The sequence below is a fragment of the Monodelphis domestica genome, chromosome 1 (genome assembly GCF_027887165.1).
Source record: "Monodelphis domestica isolate mMonDom1 chromosome 1, mMonDom1.pri, whole genome shotgun sequence".
NCBI classification, from domain to species: Eukaryota; Metazoa; Chordata; class Mammalia; order Didelphimorphia; family Didelphidae; genus Monodelphis; species Monodelphis domestica.
The window spans coordinates 11569786-11586315 of NC_077227.1; the positions used below are offsets into that span (position 1 = coordinate 11569786).

General features: G+C 52.7%; 1 protein-coding gene and 1 long non-coding RNA gene across 7 annotated transcripts in view; one reads left to right on the forward strand and one right to left on the reverse strand.

The window, feature by feature from the left end:
• Window positions 1-16530, forward strand: part of ATAD1 (ATPase family AAA domain containing 1) — a 61746-nt gene that overhangs the window by 25235 nt on the left and 19981 nt on the right. For 3 of the 6 annotated variants that reach the window (XM_007478316.3, XM_007478315.3, XM_056819113.1), the window contains exon 3: window positions 15825-15999. In XM_007478316.3, the coding sequence (XP_007478378.1) occupies window positions 15838-15999 (162 nt within the window). In that variant the 5' untranslated portion in view covers window positions 15825-15837. Of the gene's footprint in view, window positions 1-10392; window positions 10983-11014; window positions 11169-12235; window positions 12625-15824; window positions 16000-16530 lie in introns of those variants that run through there. The other 3 variants (XM_007478314.3, XM_007478313.3, XM_001363328.4) reach the window with 3 other exon arrangements.
• On the reverse strand, window positions 7718-12127 carry LOC130457498 (uncharacterized). Its single transcript, XR_008916743.1, has 2 exons — window positions 12005-12127; window positions 7718-8533 (listed from the first exon to the last, which is right to left on the reverse strand). It is a non-coding gene; the product is annotated as an uncharacterized LOC130457498 (long non-coding RNA).

Here is a 16530-nt window from a genome sequence, read left to right on the forward strand (position 1 = left end):
AAGGTAGGAAAAGGTGAGACTGAAAGAAAGAGTAAGAGTCCAAATTGAGCAACTGGGAACCCTGGGAGGCCAGAGTCACAGGGTTACAGCTAGTACAGCTAGTTACGGCTATCCAGATAGCTATGATTTCGTATCCGGCCTGCCCTTTCTCCAGAGACTACAATTTCACCTCTGAGACTCTACAGACACATTCCAAGGCTTGCTGGTCCTTGTGTTCTCCAGATATGCAGCATGAGTTAATAATGCGTACACAGTTGTCACAAGGGTCACTTTTTTAAGGACATCTGCAGCTCTCTTTGGCTAAGAAAATCTGTTATGTCCAAAGTCACGAGACATTCATAGCTATTAGTCATTATCTTGCTAGAGGCAGCTAGGTGATGTAGTGGACAGAGTGCTGGTCCTGGAGTCAGGAAGACTTCTCATTGGGAAGTCAAATCCAGCCTCAGTTACTTACTAGCTGTGTGACCTTGGGCAAGTCACTTAACCCCTATTTGCCTCAATTTCTTCATTTGTAAAATGAGCTGGAGAAGGAAATGGCAAAGCACTCCAGTATCCCCAAATGGGGACACGAAGAGTCGGATATGACTGAAAACGAATGAACAACAGCCACAATAAATATCAACAGTGAGATCCATTACAATCCAATTCAGCATTCCATTGCATAGTTCCAGTGCCTATAATTGTCTTGGTAAAAAGGTGCCTTCTTCTGCCTGGAACTTAAAAAGTTTAGGTGCATAACCTCTCAGCTGTATTTCCAGCTATATGTCCACCTGGTTCTAGTCTATCTAGCTCCTTGAGGATCAACTGAGATAATCTTCATAAAGTGCCTAGCCCAGTGCCAGGACATAGTTGACATTTAATTGATGATTGTTCCCTTCCTCTCTCCCTGGGTGTCCCAGGTGGCTCTAACACTTTCTTCTGGTATCACCCAAACTCTAAAGCTCTGGGGTATTCTGGGCATTGTGTTGGGATCTACATTAGTCTTAACTTATTTGGAACTGCCATCTCATCACAAATCCTAGCCATGTTGCTCCTGGCTCACTCTCTGGTCTGTCTACCTACACACTAGCTATTTGGTCCCCACATGGGTACCCCCCTTTCTATTTCCTGCATTCCTTTCTATATTGTCCTTCTTCATTAAACTGTAAGCTCCCTAGGGTTGGGCGCCATCTTGTTTTTCTATCCTCCGGGCTTAGCACCATGCCTGATTGGTGGTCAGTGCTTAACAAATACGCTAGCTAGCTAGCTAGCTAGCCATGCACACACCCCTCATTTATCTATCAATTGAGCTAACTATCTGAAACCACAATCAGCCAGCCAAGGCTATTACCCACCCCTGGCAAACAGCATCCACCATGGCACAGAATACGTCAGCTAGAGCCAGCTGAACCTGAAAACTGGCTGCTAAATTTTCATTGTGAGCATTTACATCTTGGAAATCAGCAAACACTACACACAGTGGCTTGATTTCTTTTCTTGATTGCTAGACTTAAGAAAGGCAGTTAGGTGGTGCAATGGATTGAGCCCTGGGTCCAGAGTCAGAAAGATCTGAGTTCAAATCCTGCCTAAGATGCTTTCTAGCTGTATGACCCTGGGCAAGTCACTTAATTCTATTTGCCTTAGTTTCCTCCTCTGTAAAATAAGCTGGAGAAGGAAATGGCAAAACCCCTTCAGTATCTCTGCCAAGAAAATCCCAAATGGAGTCATGTAAAATTGGACAGAAGTGAAATGATTGAACAACAACAAAACTTAAGAAAGTGATGGAGAAAATATCAATAATGCAGACTAAACTTGAAAGTAGGTTGTGTCTTTTCAGAGGGGCAGTTGTTAAACATTTACAAGCAGACAAAGCAAGAAACATTTATTAGTTATTGACTATATGGGAGGCATCTATCTAAGTGGTCAGGAGTTCAAATACAGACAGACCTTTTATTATGCTTCGCTTTCTATACATATATGTGTATATATAAATATATATATATTTTTACAAATTGAAAGTTTGTAGCAACTCCGCATTGAGCAAATCTATCTGTGCCATTTCCCCAACAGTGTGTGTTCCTACTGAGTCTCTGAAATTTTGGTCATTCTTGCAGGATTTCAAACTTGTTCATTATTATTATGTCTGTCATAGTGATTTGTGATCAGTGATCTTAGATGTTACTGTTATAATTGTTTTGGGACACCACAAGCCACGTCCATACTTCATCAATAAATGTTATGTGGGTTCTGGCTGGTCCACTGACTAGCTATCTCTCTGTCTCTATGTATCTCTCCCTCTCTGTCTCTCTCTCTGTCTCTCTGTCTCTCTCCCTTCTCCCCTCCCCACCCCTCACCTATTCCCTGAGACAGAACACTATTGAAATTTGGCCATTTAATAACCTTACAATGGCATATAAGTGTTTAAGTGAAAGGAAAAGTCAATTGATGCAACAAACTTCATTGCTTTCTTATTTTAAGAAATTGGCCGCAGCCACTCCAGCTTTCCACAACCACAATGCTGATCAGGCAGCAGTTAGCAACATGGAGGCCAGACCCTCCACCAAACTATGACTCACTGAAGGCTTAGATGACAGTTAACATTTTTGAGCAATAAAGTATTTTCAATTAAGGCACTTATATTTGTCAGACATAATAATATTAAACACTTGATAGACTATATAATATAGTATAAACATAACTTTTATATGCACTGGGAAACGAAAATGAAATCATGGGCTTTGCTTAATTGTAATATCTGCTTTATTGTGGTGTCTAGAACAAAACCTGAAATAGTTCCAAGGTATGACTAGACTGTACAAGGAAAAAGACAGTCCTTGCCCTCAAGGAGTTCACATTCTAATGGGTGAGAATGTATAAGGAAGTTAGAAAAGAAGGAAATGGAAATGGTATTGAAGTCCAGAAAACCAGAAGCATAGGCAGGAGGAGAGTGATGGTAGGCCAGCCTAGACCCCATCCCAAAATAGAGGGCTCTGGAGGAACTCACCAATGGGAGAAGGAGCCAGCATAGCAGAGGGAATGTCCATGGTGAAGATGCTATTGAGGCATGATATTGAAGTCTACTAAAGCAGAAGCACAGAGAATGAAGATAGTTCCAAGCAATTCATATCCCCAACCACTTTCTTCAGAGCAACTGGAACATGGTTGGTGCCCCCAAGATTTCTTATGGACACACACTCAAACTGGCTGAACAGATGAAAGCAGTCTCTTCCTTGTCTTCCTAGACACAGAAAAATGATTGTACTGATGATACAGGTCCAGGACACAGGACTGGCTGCCTAGTAGACAGCCCAAGAAACTATGTCTATGGCACATAGTGTCCACTTTGATTCTTTATTCAAATCCCATATCATAGTTTTCCATTCTTTTCTTGGTGCCACCACAATGGATGATGCCCAAGATGCTAGATCCTGTGATGATGTCATTAGTCAGTATTTCCTGAGAGGGTTTCTGTGCTTTTCCATCAGAAATAGAAGAAACTTTCTAGATGCTTCCTCTGAGTGGTTGGGAATTAGTGAGCTAAATTCTATGATCTATCCCAGTCATGCAGTGGAAACGCATCTGTCCTTTTGGTGAGCTTCAGCCTTAGCCCTTTCTTCCACTCTTTGATACTAGGAAATCCCCAAATGTCTTGAGATCCAGTTTTGAGGTTGAGAGGTTGGAGCTGCTGTGATGTTCCCAGGAACCTCTAATCGGTTTCCCCTTGTATGTCTCTGAGTGGTAAGCATGGATGGCCAACTGGTGCATTAGCTGGGTTCCAGATTGCTGCATGAAGAATGCTGCTGGGATTCTGGAAGGTCCAAGCTGATTTCCAGTTAGTACTGACACGTGAGGGAGGGCTCGAGGGTCTGAACAGAGCCACTTTGCTGTCGACACTAACAACTGCCTTGGGAAACCTTAAAGTCACCCTGACATACATGGAGAGAACTCAGCGCTCCTCACCAATTTTGAAGGATGTTTACTCCAACTGTGTTGAAAAAGATTGGGAAATGGTGTTAACTTGAGGTTCGCTGTCCATCGTTTCCAGTTTAACCATCACGTCTGCATCAAGTCTTCTGAGTTCAGGTGGAACAGGCCATAAGGAAATGATGAGGAGGTCACCAGGACCGTCCTCACAGACCACAAAGACCTTCTGACTTTGGACCACTCAGCAAACAACGGGCCAGAAAATACCTTGAATCTGGAACTTGGGAGCATCTCAATTCTTTTAGATTTTTCCAACTCTTTTAAAACATAACTCAGGGAGTAGCTAAGTAGCTCAATGGATAGAGAGCCAAGCCTGGAAAATGGGAGATCCTGGATTCAAATCTGGCCTCAGACACTTCTTAGCTTTGTGACCCTGTGCAAGTCACTTAACCTCTATTGCCTGGCCCTTACTGCTCTTTTGCCTACCTTCTTGATGGCCATCTGCTTTCCTAGTGTGAATCTTGTCTCTTTTGCCTTAGAACCAACACTGTACATAGTATTGACTTAGGGTTAGGTTGGTATGGATTCTAAGAGGGAAGGTAAGTTTTGTTGTTGTTGTTTTTTAATATAACTCAGAAAGCAATTTCTTGCAAAAATAGCAGGTTATAATAGTTCAGATTGCTTAAATCTTTCTGGGACTAAGGTTTTAATTGGCTGGTAATACAATTTCACCATTGATCAATTGGTGAAATTGAAGCACAGTTTATGACCCCCAGCATTGCAGCACCCCAGTCTTTATCCTCTCCTTTCTGAGGTGCTGACAGCTAGCATGGCTTAGAATAGAAGAGTAGAGCTGAAAGGGACTTTCCAGGGTCATAGACTCGCAAGTGGAGTGGACCAGTCTGAGAGAGACTGTCTAATGAAACCCGACTCTCTCTTTACATTGCTTTAAACATCACTCTGGAAACTGAGCCCCAAACGCCTTCCCAAGACACGGGGGTATTAAGAGATCTGGCTGGGACTCCGATCGTGGTCCTCTTCCTGAGCCCCGGTGCCAACGGTCACAGGTGACAGACCCAAGATGAATCTGCTGGGAGAGCTCGCCGAGCCCTTTTCGGGGCTGTTCATGCACCTTTGGTGTCCTCCTTTCACCAGCTCTCACCTGTGGTGCTAAGAAGCGGTACCATACGCAGTGGCCACACGGGTAAAACCATCTCGGCAGATGGGCGTCACCAGGCTGAGGGCAGTGAAGAGGCCTCGTCCCACTGGTGACTTGGGGGGGGCCTAGTCCCAGCTTGTCCCCAGGGCAATAGGCAGACGCGAACGCGGTGTTCCAACAGCCACGAAGGCAGGTTAGAGCTTGGTCAGACATGGACGACACCAAGGTCTTCCCCAGCATCCCGGGCCGTCCCCAGGCATCCTGGCTTTGGTCTTCAGTGACCCTGGAAGGGACAGTGAGGCGGACGCTAGTGCGCGGCTCTGCAGTCACTTCAACCCAACTCCCTCCCAAGTTGAGCTTCGATGTTGGTCCTCTTCAGAAGCAGGCTGACCAGGGAGCGCCTTCTGCTTCTCGGCGGCTGATTTGGGGGGTCTGGGGAGAAGCACGAAAGCCCAACTTTGGATCCAGGGCCCTGGTTTGACTGCTGCATCCTGAGCAAGCCAGAGCCGTCAGGGCTGCACTTTCCCCTTCTGTAACCTGATGTTGCAGGAGCACCTGACCTTCCTCACCAGGGAGAGATGGTGGACCCCAGCAGGAAAGCCATCTCTGCCCTGAGGAGGCGCCTGCTGGATGAATTTGTTGGACAGTTTTGCTTTTACAAAGCAGGGCACTACCAAGGGCTTCTTGGGAAGTGAGTGCGGTATTAAAAATAACGCATCCGAGAAAGCATTTTTCTGAGTAGTGCAACTTGTATCAGCCATTCGGGTTGGGCTGAGTAACACACTTTACGAGCCTTAAAGCTTTTACAAATTGAATTCACTAAGGGGGGGGGGGGGGCAGGAACACATGCGAAACGGAAGCATTCCCTGAGCTCTAGAAGCTTCGGTTCTATGCTTAAATATACAACAAAAATCCAAAGGACGTGAGAGGGATGCCCACAGATTAACTGACTAGTAAAGGGAGCTTGAATTGAACTTTCAAAGAAGTGAAAGATTTCAAGAGGAAAAAGGTCAAAAGGAACCATGTTCTAAGGAGGGGATTACAATAGCCTAGGCAAGAGGTGCAGAGGAAGCAGATGGGAGGGTCAGGAAGTAGGCCAATCTGGCTAGAACAGAGGTGTCCAAATGCCCAGGGGCAGCATGGTGGCCTCCAACTCCCTCCCTCTGATGCAGCTCCAGCCAGATTAAAATGCTACTGGAAAAGATTGAACGAAATAAACACAAAATCCAATAGAACATAGATAATGTTACTATGTGGTTTTCTAAGGCAATATGAGGCCTTCAGGGATTTTAATGTATCCAGGTGTCTACCATTGGTCCAGAATTCAGATTTGTGAGGGGGATGAATGTGAGGTTAACCTGGAACAGAGAGCCAAACAGCCAAACAAAGGAGAAATGAAGGGTGATAGGGAGCCACAAAGGCCTCTTGAGCAAGGGAGTGATGAGGTCAGCCCTCTGTTTCAGGAATATCAGTTTGGTAATTGTGTACTGTGCCAAGAGAGAGTGAGGACTGGGAGACCAGGCAGGAGGTAACTGCTGCCCAGTAAATCAGGAAAGGAAGAGAAGAGTTGTGTGAGGGTCGTTAGGTGGCTCAGGGGACAGAGGGCCTGAGTTCAAATCCAGTTTCAGATACTTACTAGCCCTGTAACCCTGGGCAAGGCACTGAACCTCTGTTTGCCTTAATCTACTGGAGAAGGAATGGGCCAGGGGCTCCAGTATCTTGCCCAGAAAACCCCAGGGGCATAGGGTCTGGTATCACAAAGAAGAGATGGACCTGGCTAAACAAACCAACAGGCTCACCTGTCATCACCCAGACTCTCTGTTAGAACAACAGCCTCATCTCTGACTTCTCTTAGCCAGTCAGACTCTGGACTCTTCAGAACAAAGACAGCCACATTCTCCCTTCAGGGTTCTTTCCCCAGAGTCCCCCTGGAGAATTCTCTAGTACCAGCCTCTTAAGCTTCTGGTCTACTGTTTGCTCCCCAACATGTCTTTTATATATATAGTAGATGCTACATAAATGTTAGCTATTATTATTAAATACAATTTATCAATAAACATTCGCTAAGCACCTACTATGTGCCAAGCACTGTGGGAAACATTCGAGACACAAAAAGAAGCAAAAGACAGCCCGTGCCCTTCAGAAGTTCTCTCAGGGCACGTGTCCAGAGTAGGATAGCAGTCAGAAATGGAAAAGGCCAAATCAAAGTCCCATGAGCCAAGAGACTTTCCTGGTTTAAACACAGGGAAATGGAGTCAAATTTCAGTTCCAGTTCTGCATGGCACAGCTTCGTCTTTTTATACATTTAGAGGGGAAATGGATTAGGTCATTGTCAAGAAAGGGCAAGGGCATCATTTTGTGGTTCCTGTGTTTTCATTCTAATTCTGTGATCTCCCTTCTCTATACTCTAAGATAGTCTGCTTCCCAAGTGTCCTTGTGATTCTGTAGCCATATGCTGATTCTGGATCTTTTCCCCAAAGAAATCAAGGAAAGGGAAAGGAAACGAGATGTTCCACAATATTTCCAGCAGATCTCTTTGTGGTGGTAAGAACTGAAAATTGAGGAGAGGCCCATCCATTGGGGTTGGCTGAAGAAATTGTGGTATATGCTTGTGAGGGTATACTACTGTGCTTAAGAAATGATGAGTGGATTCAGTTTTTTCTTGGTAATTTTTATAAATTTATTTAATTAATTAATTTAGAATATTTTTCCATGGTTCCATTATTCATGTTCTTTCCCTCCTCTCCCCCAGCCAACAAGCAATTCCACTGGGTTTGACATGTATCATTGTTCAAAACCTATTTCCATATTATTACTATTTGCAGTAGAGTGATCATTTAAAGTCAACATCCCCAGTCCTATCCCCATCAAACCGTGAGATCAAACAGTGGCATTTCTGCTCCCACAGTTCTTCCTCGGGATGTAGAGAGCATCTTTCTCATAAGTCCCTCAGAATTGTCCTGGATCATTGCTAGTAGAGAAGTCAGTTACATTGGATTGTGCCACAGTGTTCAGTCTCTGTGTACAATGTTCTCCTGGTTCTGCTCCTCTCGCTCTGCATCAGTTCATGGAGGTTGTTCCAGTCTCCATGGAATTCCTCCAGTTCATCATTCCTTTGAGCACAATAGTATTCCATCACCAACAGATACCACAATGTGTTCAGCCATTCCCCAATTGATGGGCATCCCCTCGTTTTCTAATTTTTGGCCACCACAAAGAGCGCAGCTATGAATATTTTTGTACAAGTCTTTTTCCTTATTATCTCTTTGGGGTACAAACCCAGCAGTGCTATGGCTGGATCAAAGGGCAGGCAGTCTTTTAAAGTCCTTTGGGTATTCATTTTTTTAAAACTTGGAAAGAACTACATGAGAGAATGAAGAGTGAAATGAGTAGAACCAAGAGACCATTATATATAGCGACAGATTTAATATTTGAAGAATAACTTGGAAATGTTCACCTTCAGAGAATTAACTGAAAAATGGAAACACAAAAAAAACAATATATTAAAAAAATTCTTGTTCTATCAATCTTAATTGTCAAGGGTGCTCCAATAGAACTGGTCTGGTTCTCCCTCTTCAGACCTGGACAAGTCATTGTGCCTGTGGATGTCACTGTCCTTTCTCTCTTCCTTGAGTCTCCACATTTCTCCCCCAGCATCTCTGCTGGGCTGGTTACTAAGCTGGGCTCCTACTACAGCTCTCTCTCAGTTGCCTTGACGGCTCTCTTCTTTGCTGCCAGGGGTCCTGCTCCTGGAAGCTGTTTCCTGAATGAGCCTCCCAGATCTGGTAAAGTCCGATTTTTCAGGACCACCAGAGGCATAGCCAATCTTTGTCACTTAAAGGCCAGCCTTCCTTTCTGACTCAGGCCTGGAAAACTCCTTCAAGCTTTGTAAAATATGACAGGGAGAGGACCCTAGTTCCCATCAAGACTTAGCTTAAGGCTATTTTGTGCAGGAGGCCTTTCAGGGTGTTTTTCTCCTGCTCCCCCCCCCACTCTATAGCTCTCTTGTTCTGTGTACTTATTAAGTGTGTGTGCTGTCTCCTCAGATAAGCTCCCTGTGCCCTGGAAGTGTTGTGCTTTGGGATCCCCAGGGGGGTGGCTGGCACAGGGTAGTACTTGATCAAAGCTTCTTGACTGAATCACTGGTTATAACAAGGATCAGAGATGGCGTCCTGGATTTGGAGCTGGAAGGGGGCTCAGAGACCATCCAGGCCAACCCCATCATTTAATAGATGAAGCTAGGGAGGTGAAATCATTTTGTCCAGGGAAACTGAAATCATTGGCAGATGTAGGATTTGAACCCAGGTCTGATAACCCCAGAGGCAGTGAGTGCTCTTTCCCCTGTACACATCCCCTCAGGTTAGAGATGAGGAAACTGAGGCAGAGAGAGGGTAAAGTGAGTTGCTCCAAGTCTCAGAGGGTGAGGAATCTCCCTCTTCTTGGCAGGTTACCATGTTTTTTGTTCCTTAGAACTACAAGGGAAATGATGTACCCACAGTCCCCCATTCAGTTAAGTGTCAGAGGCAGACTGGGTTCCCTGCATCACGAGGCTCACTGCCCCTGGGGTGCCAATAGAATTCAGTATCATTGCAGAGATTCCCGATTCATGTAGGGCATCTGGGGAGTTTGCACCTGGCAGCCCGGAGCTGAGCCGGCACTTGTCCCTGTTAGCTCTGAGAGAAGCCACAAAGGGAGAACTTCAGGACAATTAGGCCTGAGGACGGGCTTTTTAGCAGGGCAGAGGCTTGAGTGGTGTTGGCAGCCGGGAAGCAGCCAGTAGCCAGAGCGGGAGAAACTCAAGATTAGTGAGAGTGGGAAGGCTGGAGGGGGAATGTGCGGGGGAAGGCACCTGGCCTGGGGTCAAGGCTGCGGAGAGGGGAGGAGAAAGGCTTCCCCTTATTGTGCCCGGAGGGAAGGGCGGAAGGCCCTTAGACTGGTGCGAAGCGTGCAGAAGGAAGCAGCGAGGGGGAGCTCTAGGGAGCGGCCTCATTTTTCGATGGATGGTTTTCTCTATCCACCCCAACCCCAGCCCAGGAAAAGGCGGCTCCAGGAGGCCAGGCTTGATTTCTTTGCATTGCTGAGGCCGTAGCTGACATTTGCGTTTGGGAGCCCGTTACCCACCTCTCCTTTGAATCTCACGACAATTCTTTGCAACGGAGGCCCTTAACCCCATTGGGCCAAAACCGAGCCTGGGAGATGAAGCTCCTTTGCCAAATGTGGGGCGGGTCTTCCGGCCTTTAAGCCTGGACCACGCTACCTTCCCACGATTAAAGCTCCTCGAATTGCAGCCCCGCCTAACTTTAGCGCTCCCCTCTGTTTCGCTGGCCTTCCAGTTTTGAAATGCCCAGCTCTTCGGAAACTGACACAGACGCAACTGACACAAAGCCGCAACTTTGTAGCACAGTGGAGTCTGACTGAAACACAACTTCCGAGCCCGAGGGAGGGAAGAGGGGAGGGAGAAGGAAGGCACTGGGAAACCAGGCGCTTTCTTGCTCCTTCCTCTCGGCTAGGAGATAGGGCAAGGCGGTCAGAGCCGTCCGGGACTCCGGCCTAGGGAAATCTGATTTTGAAATCCCAGAGTCCGCCGCGGGTCTTCGGCGGCCGACTCCGCTAGTTTCCTGACCTCATCGCCTGCTGGGCCGGCGCCACGCCTACCGAAGTAGCTGCAGCGCCGGAGAGGAAATTCACGAACTGGTGACAGCCTGGACCCCCGCCCTCAGCCTCAACCGCACCAACTACAGAGACGGAGGCGGGCTCTTCCGAGGCCCCCCACCCTTTTCTTAAAGAGATCCTTGAAGGAATCTCTGAAACCAGAAAGGGAGGGAGGAGGGTGAGTTCGGCTTCGGAACCGAAAGGATTAAAAGCGGATCGCCCTGGGGGAGAAGAAGCCCGGATCAGAGCTGGGCTGAGCGGAAGCCAGGTTGGTCCTTTGAATCGTGGAGTCATGGGGGAGAGGGACACGTGGGGGCCCACGTGGGGGAAGTTTCCTTGCCGTGGGTCAAGAATGGAGGGGCACCTTGTCAAATGATCGCTCCTTTTTAGCTACGATCTTGACCCGACTCCGTGTGTGTGTGTGGCTATGACTCGCGGGCTCCGCCTGAAAACCGTGAGTCTGGAGTCTGAAGCCCGGGGTAACTTGGGATGTGCGCGCATAGAGTTTGGGTAGTTTCACAGTTTACAAAGCGTTTTCTTTTGAAGGCTTTTCGAGGCCAGGTGATGCCAGTGGGGACGGTGATTAGATACAGCAACGGAGACTTAGCCAAGGTCACCGCAGAAGTGGCAGGTTCTGGACTCCAGACAAGATCTGCCATTGGATAAAGGGCTCTCCGCGCTTCTCTCTTTGAGCCTCGGGGCTCCTAAAGGCTAAATGACTCGCTGGGTGACACGGCATTTATCTGGGGGTTCACTAAACCTAGGGCTAACGGATGGGCACTTGGGTTCCAGTTCTACCTTTAACTCGGGCTGGGTGACCTTGGATCACGGGAGCGCAGCCCTGGAGTGGAAGGGACTTAAGAAGGTAACGAGGGCAATCTCTTGCTAGGATGGGAAACCTGGCCGGGGAAGGGGGCAGCCTTGTTCAAGGTCGCCCAGATAATAAGTACCCGAGGTGACAATTAAACCTCGGGCGTCTTAATCACCCGGGCAGGTGAGTCCCGTTTCCTTATCTCTTAAATCGGGATGATAATAGCCCCACTTCCGAGAGGAATCTGATGAATAATGTAGGAAAGGTGCTTTTCCAGCCCGGAATCCGAGGTCTTCTGGATCCCTGGCACCGGACTGCAGTTTGGGCCAGGCCACTTCCCTGTTTTGAGCCTCAGTTTCTCTATTTGTAAAATGGAACGGGATTGAATTCAGTACCACGAGCCTTTGCTAAGGGTCTAACAGTTGTGATTTCCCGGGGATGGGGATAACAGAGGTGATGTCCCCCAGAGGTGGACGTACCTCCACCGGCGCTGGACCTTTAGAGTTGAGCTGAGAGCGAGGATGAAGACTGGCCTTGCCATTTCCTAGTCGTAGGAGACTCCCTCCATTGAGGCAGGTAGACCCTGCCCTGCAGCTTGCCTGCTAGACCAGAAATGACCCCAGGCATGCCAGGGCAGAAAAGAAACATTTCCCGGAAATCGCTCACTCTCATTTCATAGTTCCGTGACCTCTTTGGTCTCAGTTCCCTGTATGCGTGAGGAGGGAACTGGATCCCCAGACCTCTCCCAAGGTGCCTCTATCGCTGCTCCGCTCCGGAAAGGATTATGTTCTCCGGGCTCTCCAGCGCACCTGCTGATGCCCCGCCCCGTTAGGGGGCCGCCGCGTTTCTCTTCTGGAGCTTCTTCCTTTACCTCCCCTCCCCCCACCAGCGCGCTGATCGTGGCGAAAACCCGGCGCGGAGCCGGCGGGGGCGGGGCTGCGCATGCGCTGTGCTTGCCGCGGCCTCCGCTCCCTGGCTGGTTCCGCGGCGGCTGCGGCGGCGGGGGCGGCGGGTCCGTATTGGGAAGCACCGCGGCTGGCTGTGGGCTCCGGACTCCGGGCGAGACTCGGGCCGGGCTCAGCGGCCTCCGCGCGGTCAGGTGAGCGCGGGGCAGAAGGAGGGAAGGAAGGTCACGGGCGGCCGCGGGCCTCGGACCCGGGCTGGGCCCCCTCGGGCCTGGGCCCCCCCCCCCTCCCCAGCCGGGCCGCGCAGCCCGGGGGAACCCGAGGCGGATCTGTCCCAGGGCACGGACTCTGCGAGGGGCGTCCCCAGCCAAGGGGCCCATTCTACCCGGGTGGGGGGACTGAGGCCCTCCCCCAGCCCTCCCTCCTGTATTACTGCCTGGGAAACCGAGGCAGGCAAGGAAGGCGATGAGGCCAGGGTCCCACCAGCCAACAAGACTCGGGCCTCCTTGGAGAGCAGACCTGTAAAGCGGGGGCACACAGTGGGGGGTTACTAGCCCACAGCCTTGTCTGACCCCATTAAGAGATTAGGGCCCCCCTGTGAGAGCTGCCCTTAGATCTCAGGGTCTTCGGCTGGGGCTTCTCCCAAGTTCTGTGTGTGTGTCTCCTTTGCGGGGGTGGGGTGGGGGCACCCATTCATTCTAGCAACAGCCTTGCCGGAAAGGAGAGGCCAGGGATTTCCCCAAGGCCTTAAGTTCCAGCCCAGGCCTCCATGGGACCTCCCACTGCCCAAGGACCCTGCCGAGATGATTCTGTGCCCATTTTACAGAGGAGAAAAGAGAGGCCTAGGGAAGGTTCCCTAACTAGGAAGTGCCTGAGGTGTGATTGCACCCAGGGCCTCCCCCCACCCCAGCTTCCCTACCTGAGCCAGTTTCTTCATCTGCAAAATGGGGAGATTCCTAAGGGGGAGGATGAGCTTTTATTAAGCTTGTGATTCAGGCTGACAGTGGTGGAGGCCATTCAGAGAGGCACATCGGGGTGCAGAATGGGGGGGGTCGTCTGGAGACCTCAAGCAGGGGGCTTGGAGTAAGGCCTCTCAGAGGGCTTCCCTGAGCTGAGCCAAAGGGGGGACCCCGAGGACCAGGAGTGTGTCAGGGTGGGGGTGCTGCTGATGCTTATTGATGGGTGCTTGTGGAATGAAAGGTGGAAGTGGGGGGCCAGGCTCACTCCAGAAGCCTGAGTTGGGGATAAAATGGGGACCCCCCACGGCTGGCCCCTGGCAAGACTCATTGGAGTAGATGCTCCCCTCACTCCCACAGGGAGGGATCCCCCAGAAAGGCTCCCCTTCACCCCCCCCCCCACTGTGCACAGTAGGGCCTGTTTCACTGCCCAAAGAGGGGAGGGGACTTCTGGGGGTCACCGGCCTAAGCCCAGCTGTGTCATGTGGGGATGGAGGATGGGAACTGGGGACACGAGGCTGAGGAAGATGCCTGCCTTTAGCGCCTGGAAGCGATGGCCTGGGGTGCAGGGGTGGGTCGTGGCTCTGCTTCGCCCCATGATCCGGGCCTCGAGGATCTCCCCTGTCCAGAGGCTGGCTCCCCGGCCTCTGGGGGAGTCCCGTGGCTAAGCAGGGCTGTTGGCCAGGCCGTGCTCGTCCAGGGACGCTGGGGGGACCTCGGCGCGCCCAGGGTTGTGGCGGGGGGTGCAGCAGCAGCCCGTCCACGGTTCCCCTCCTAGAGGCTGTGGCCTGGAGCCCAGACCAAGACGGGCCTCGGGGAGCCGGTGTCCGACTTAGAACCTGGCCTGACCTGCCCCGGGGTGCCGGGACCCCCGGGCTTTGTCCCCCCTCGGTGCAGGGAGCCTGGAGCCCTCACTGGAAACAGGACCCCGCCGCCTCCTGGCCTCGCGTCCCCTGCCTGGAGGGGCCGGAGGGGGCCGGCCGGGCCCGGGGCTCCTCGGAGCTCCCCGTCTCCCTCGCTGTGGGACGGGCCCTACCTGGGAGGCTGGTCCGGGGAGCCTCACGGGGCGCCTCGTGCTCCTGGGTCACCGGCTTGTCCCGTTTGCACCCGAGGAAGGCAGGGAATTCTGGGGGAATGAGAGCCGGAGGGCTGGAGGGCCCGCGGAGGGAAGAGGGTTCTGGGGGTGGCCGGGGCAGGGCCACCCCTTGAAGTCGGCGCCGTCCCGGGCGTCCGGAGCGCCCAGGGCGCCGGGGCTCCAGCCTGGGACGCGCAGCAGCAGCGGAGAGGCTCTTCCTGGCCTTAGTCTGCCGGCCTCCCCGAGCCCATCCGCTCCACTGTGTGGCGAGGAGATCCTCCCACTTGCTGGAGCCGGAGCCAGGGACGGAGAAGGAGGCGAGCGGGCCGGGCGCCTCCCACAACCCCAGAGGAGGCTCTCGGTTTCCCTTTTGAAAGAGCGGCCGGGTTAAGTGACTCGCCCAGGGTCACGCCGCCAGATTGGAACCAGAACCTCCGGGCTCTGGGTGTGGCTCTCCGCCCCCTGAGCCGGCAGCCCCCTGACCCCTCCCCCATGTTACACTTGAGGAAACTAAGGCCGACGAGTCACCTGTCCAGTCACCCAGGGAGTAAATATTGGGGGTCGGGTTTGAGCTGACGCCGTCTGGGGCTTGTCTCTGTGTCCTCTCTGGGGTGGGCTCCTTATAATGGGGGTATCCCCGGGCCACGCCGGGGGGGGGGGGGTGCTCTTGGCCCAGGAGGGCGGCCCTGCGTCGGCCCGATCAAGGCCAGCAGAAGCCGCTCCTCCTGTGTCTTCTCCGGCCGTCCCTCTCCCCGCGTGGCCCGGGAGGCCTGAGGCGCGCCGAGAGAGGCGGCTCTGGAGAGAGGCTGGCTCTGGAGCTGCCTCCGCGGGTCCTCCCCGGCCTGTAAACTGAGGGCTTGGGCGGGCCGGCCTCCGGCCCTGGGGAGGTCGCAGGCCGTCCCATGGGGAAGCTCGTTTCTTGTCGTCATTTAAAAACGTTCTGCTGGGTCCGAGGCCTTCCCTGTCCCCGGGTCCTCTCTGAGGCCTCAACGTGTTCTCCCGAGCCCGGATCAGCCTCTTCCCTGCGTCCTCGGGGCGTCCTCGTCCATCCTTCTGTCCCCGGCGCAGGCCGCTCCTCCGCGTCCCCACCAGGGCCGGAGGGGAGGCCGCGGCTCTGACCGGGGCGCCCCGGACGCTGCGGGCAGCCGGCCAGTTCTGAGAAGGGCCCGCGCTGCCCGGGCTCTTCCTACGGGAGTCTGTCGCTCCACAGTCACTGCAGGGCGGCTCGGCGCAAGGAGCCCGAGCTGGGAGGTCAGTCCCCTCCCCCATCGCCCGGCCCTTCCCGCTCTCGGACCCCAGGGTGGGGGGGGCGCTTGTGGCAGCACGTCCGGCCGGCCCTGACCCTTCCTCCCTTCCTTTCCAGGTTAATAATCAAGATGGTACATGCTGAAGCCTTTTCTCGTCCCTTGAGTCGGAATGAAGTTGTTGGTTTAATTTTCCGTTTGACGATATTCGGTGCCGTAACCTATTTTACCATCAAGTGGATGGTAGACGCCATCGACCCGACCAGGAAGCAGAAAGTGGAAGCTCAGAAACAGGTAAGGCTGGCGAGGACCGGCGCGCGGCCCCGCGTCTCCCCCGCTTCCCTTCCCGGCCAGGGCACTGCGCCGGCTCCTCGGTTCCGTTTCTTCATCTCCCTGAAGAAGGGAGGGCCCGGCGTCGGGGCCTTCTTGGAGTCCTGGACGTCCCTCCGGCCTCCCGGAGGCCGGCATCGAGTCTAGTCCATCCCGAAACAGCCCCATGCCAGCCTCTTCCTGGAGTGGCTGACAGGCCTTTCAGTGCCCGGCCGGGGCTCCCCCCCGGGGTCGGAGGCTCCCCCTCGGGGTCGGAGGCGGCCTTGCCCGGGCCGGGGTTCTCCCTCGGGGTCGGAGGCGGCCTTGCCCGGGCCGGGGTTCCCCCTCAGGGTCGGAGGTGGCCTTGCCCAGGCCGGGGCTCCCCCTCGGGGTCGGAGGCGGCCTTGGCCGGGCCGGGGCTCCCCCTCGGGGTCCGAGGCAGCCTTGGCCGGGCCGGGGCTCCCCCTCGGGGTCCGAGGCGGCCTTGGCCGGGCCGGGGCTCCCCCTCGGGGTCCG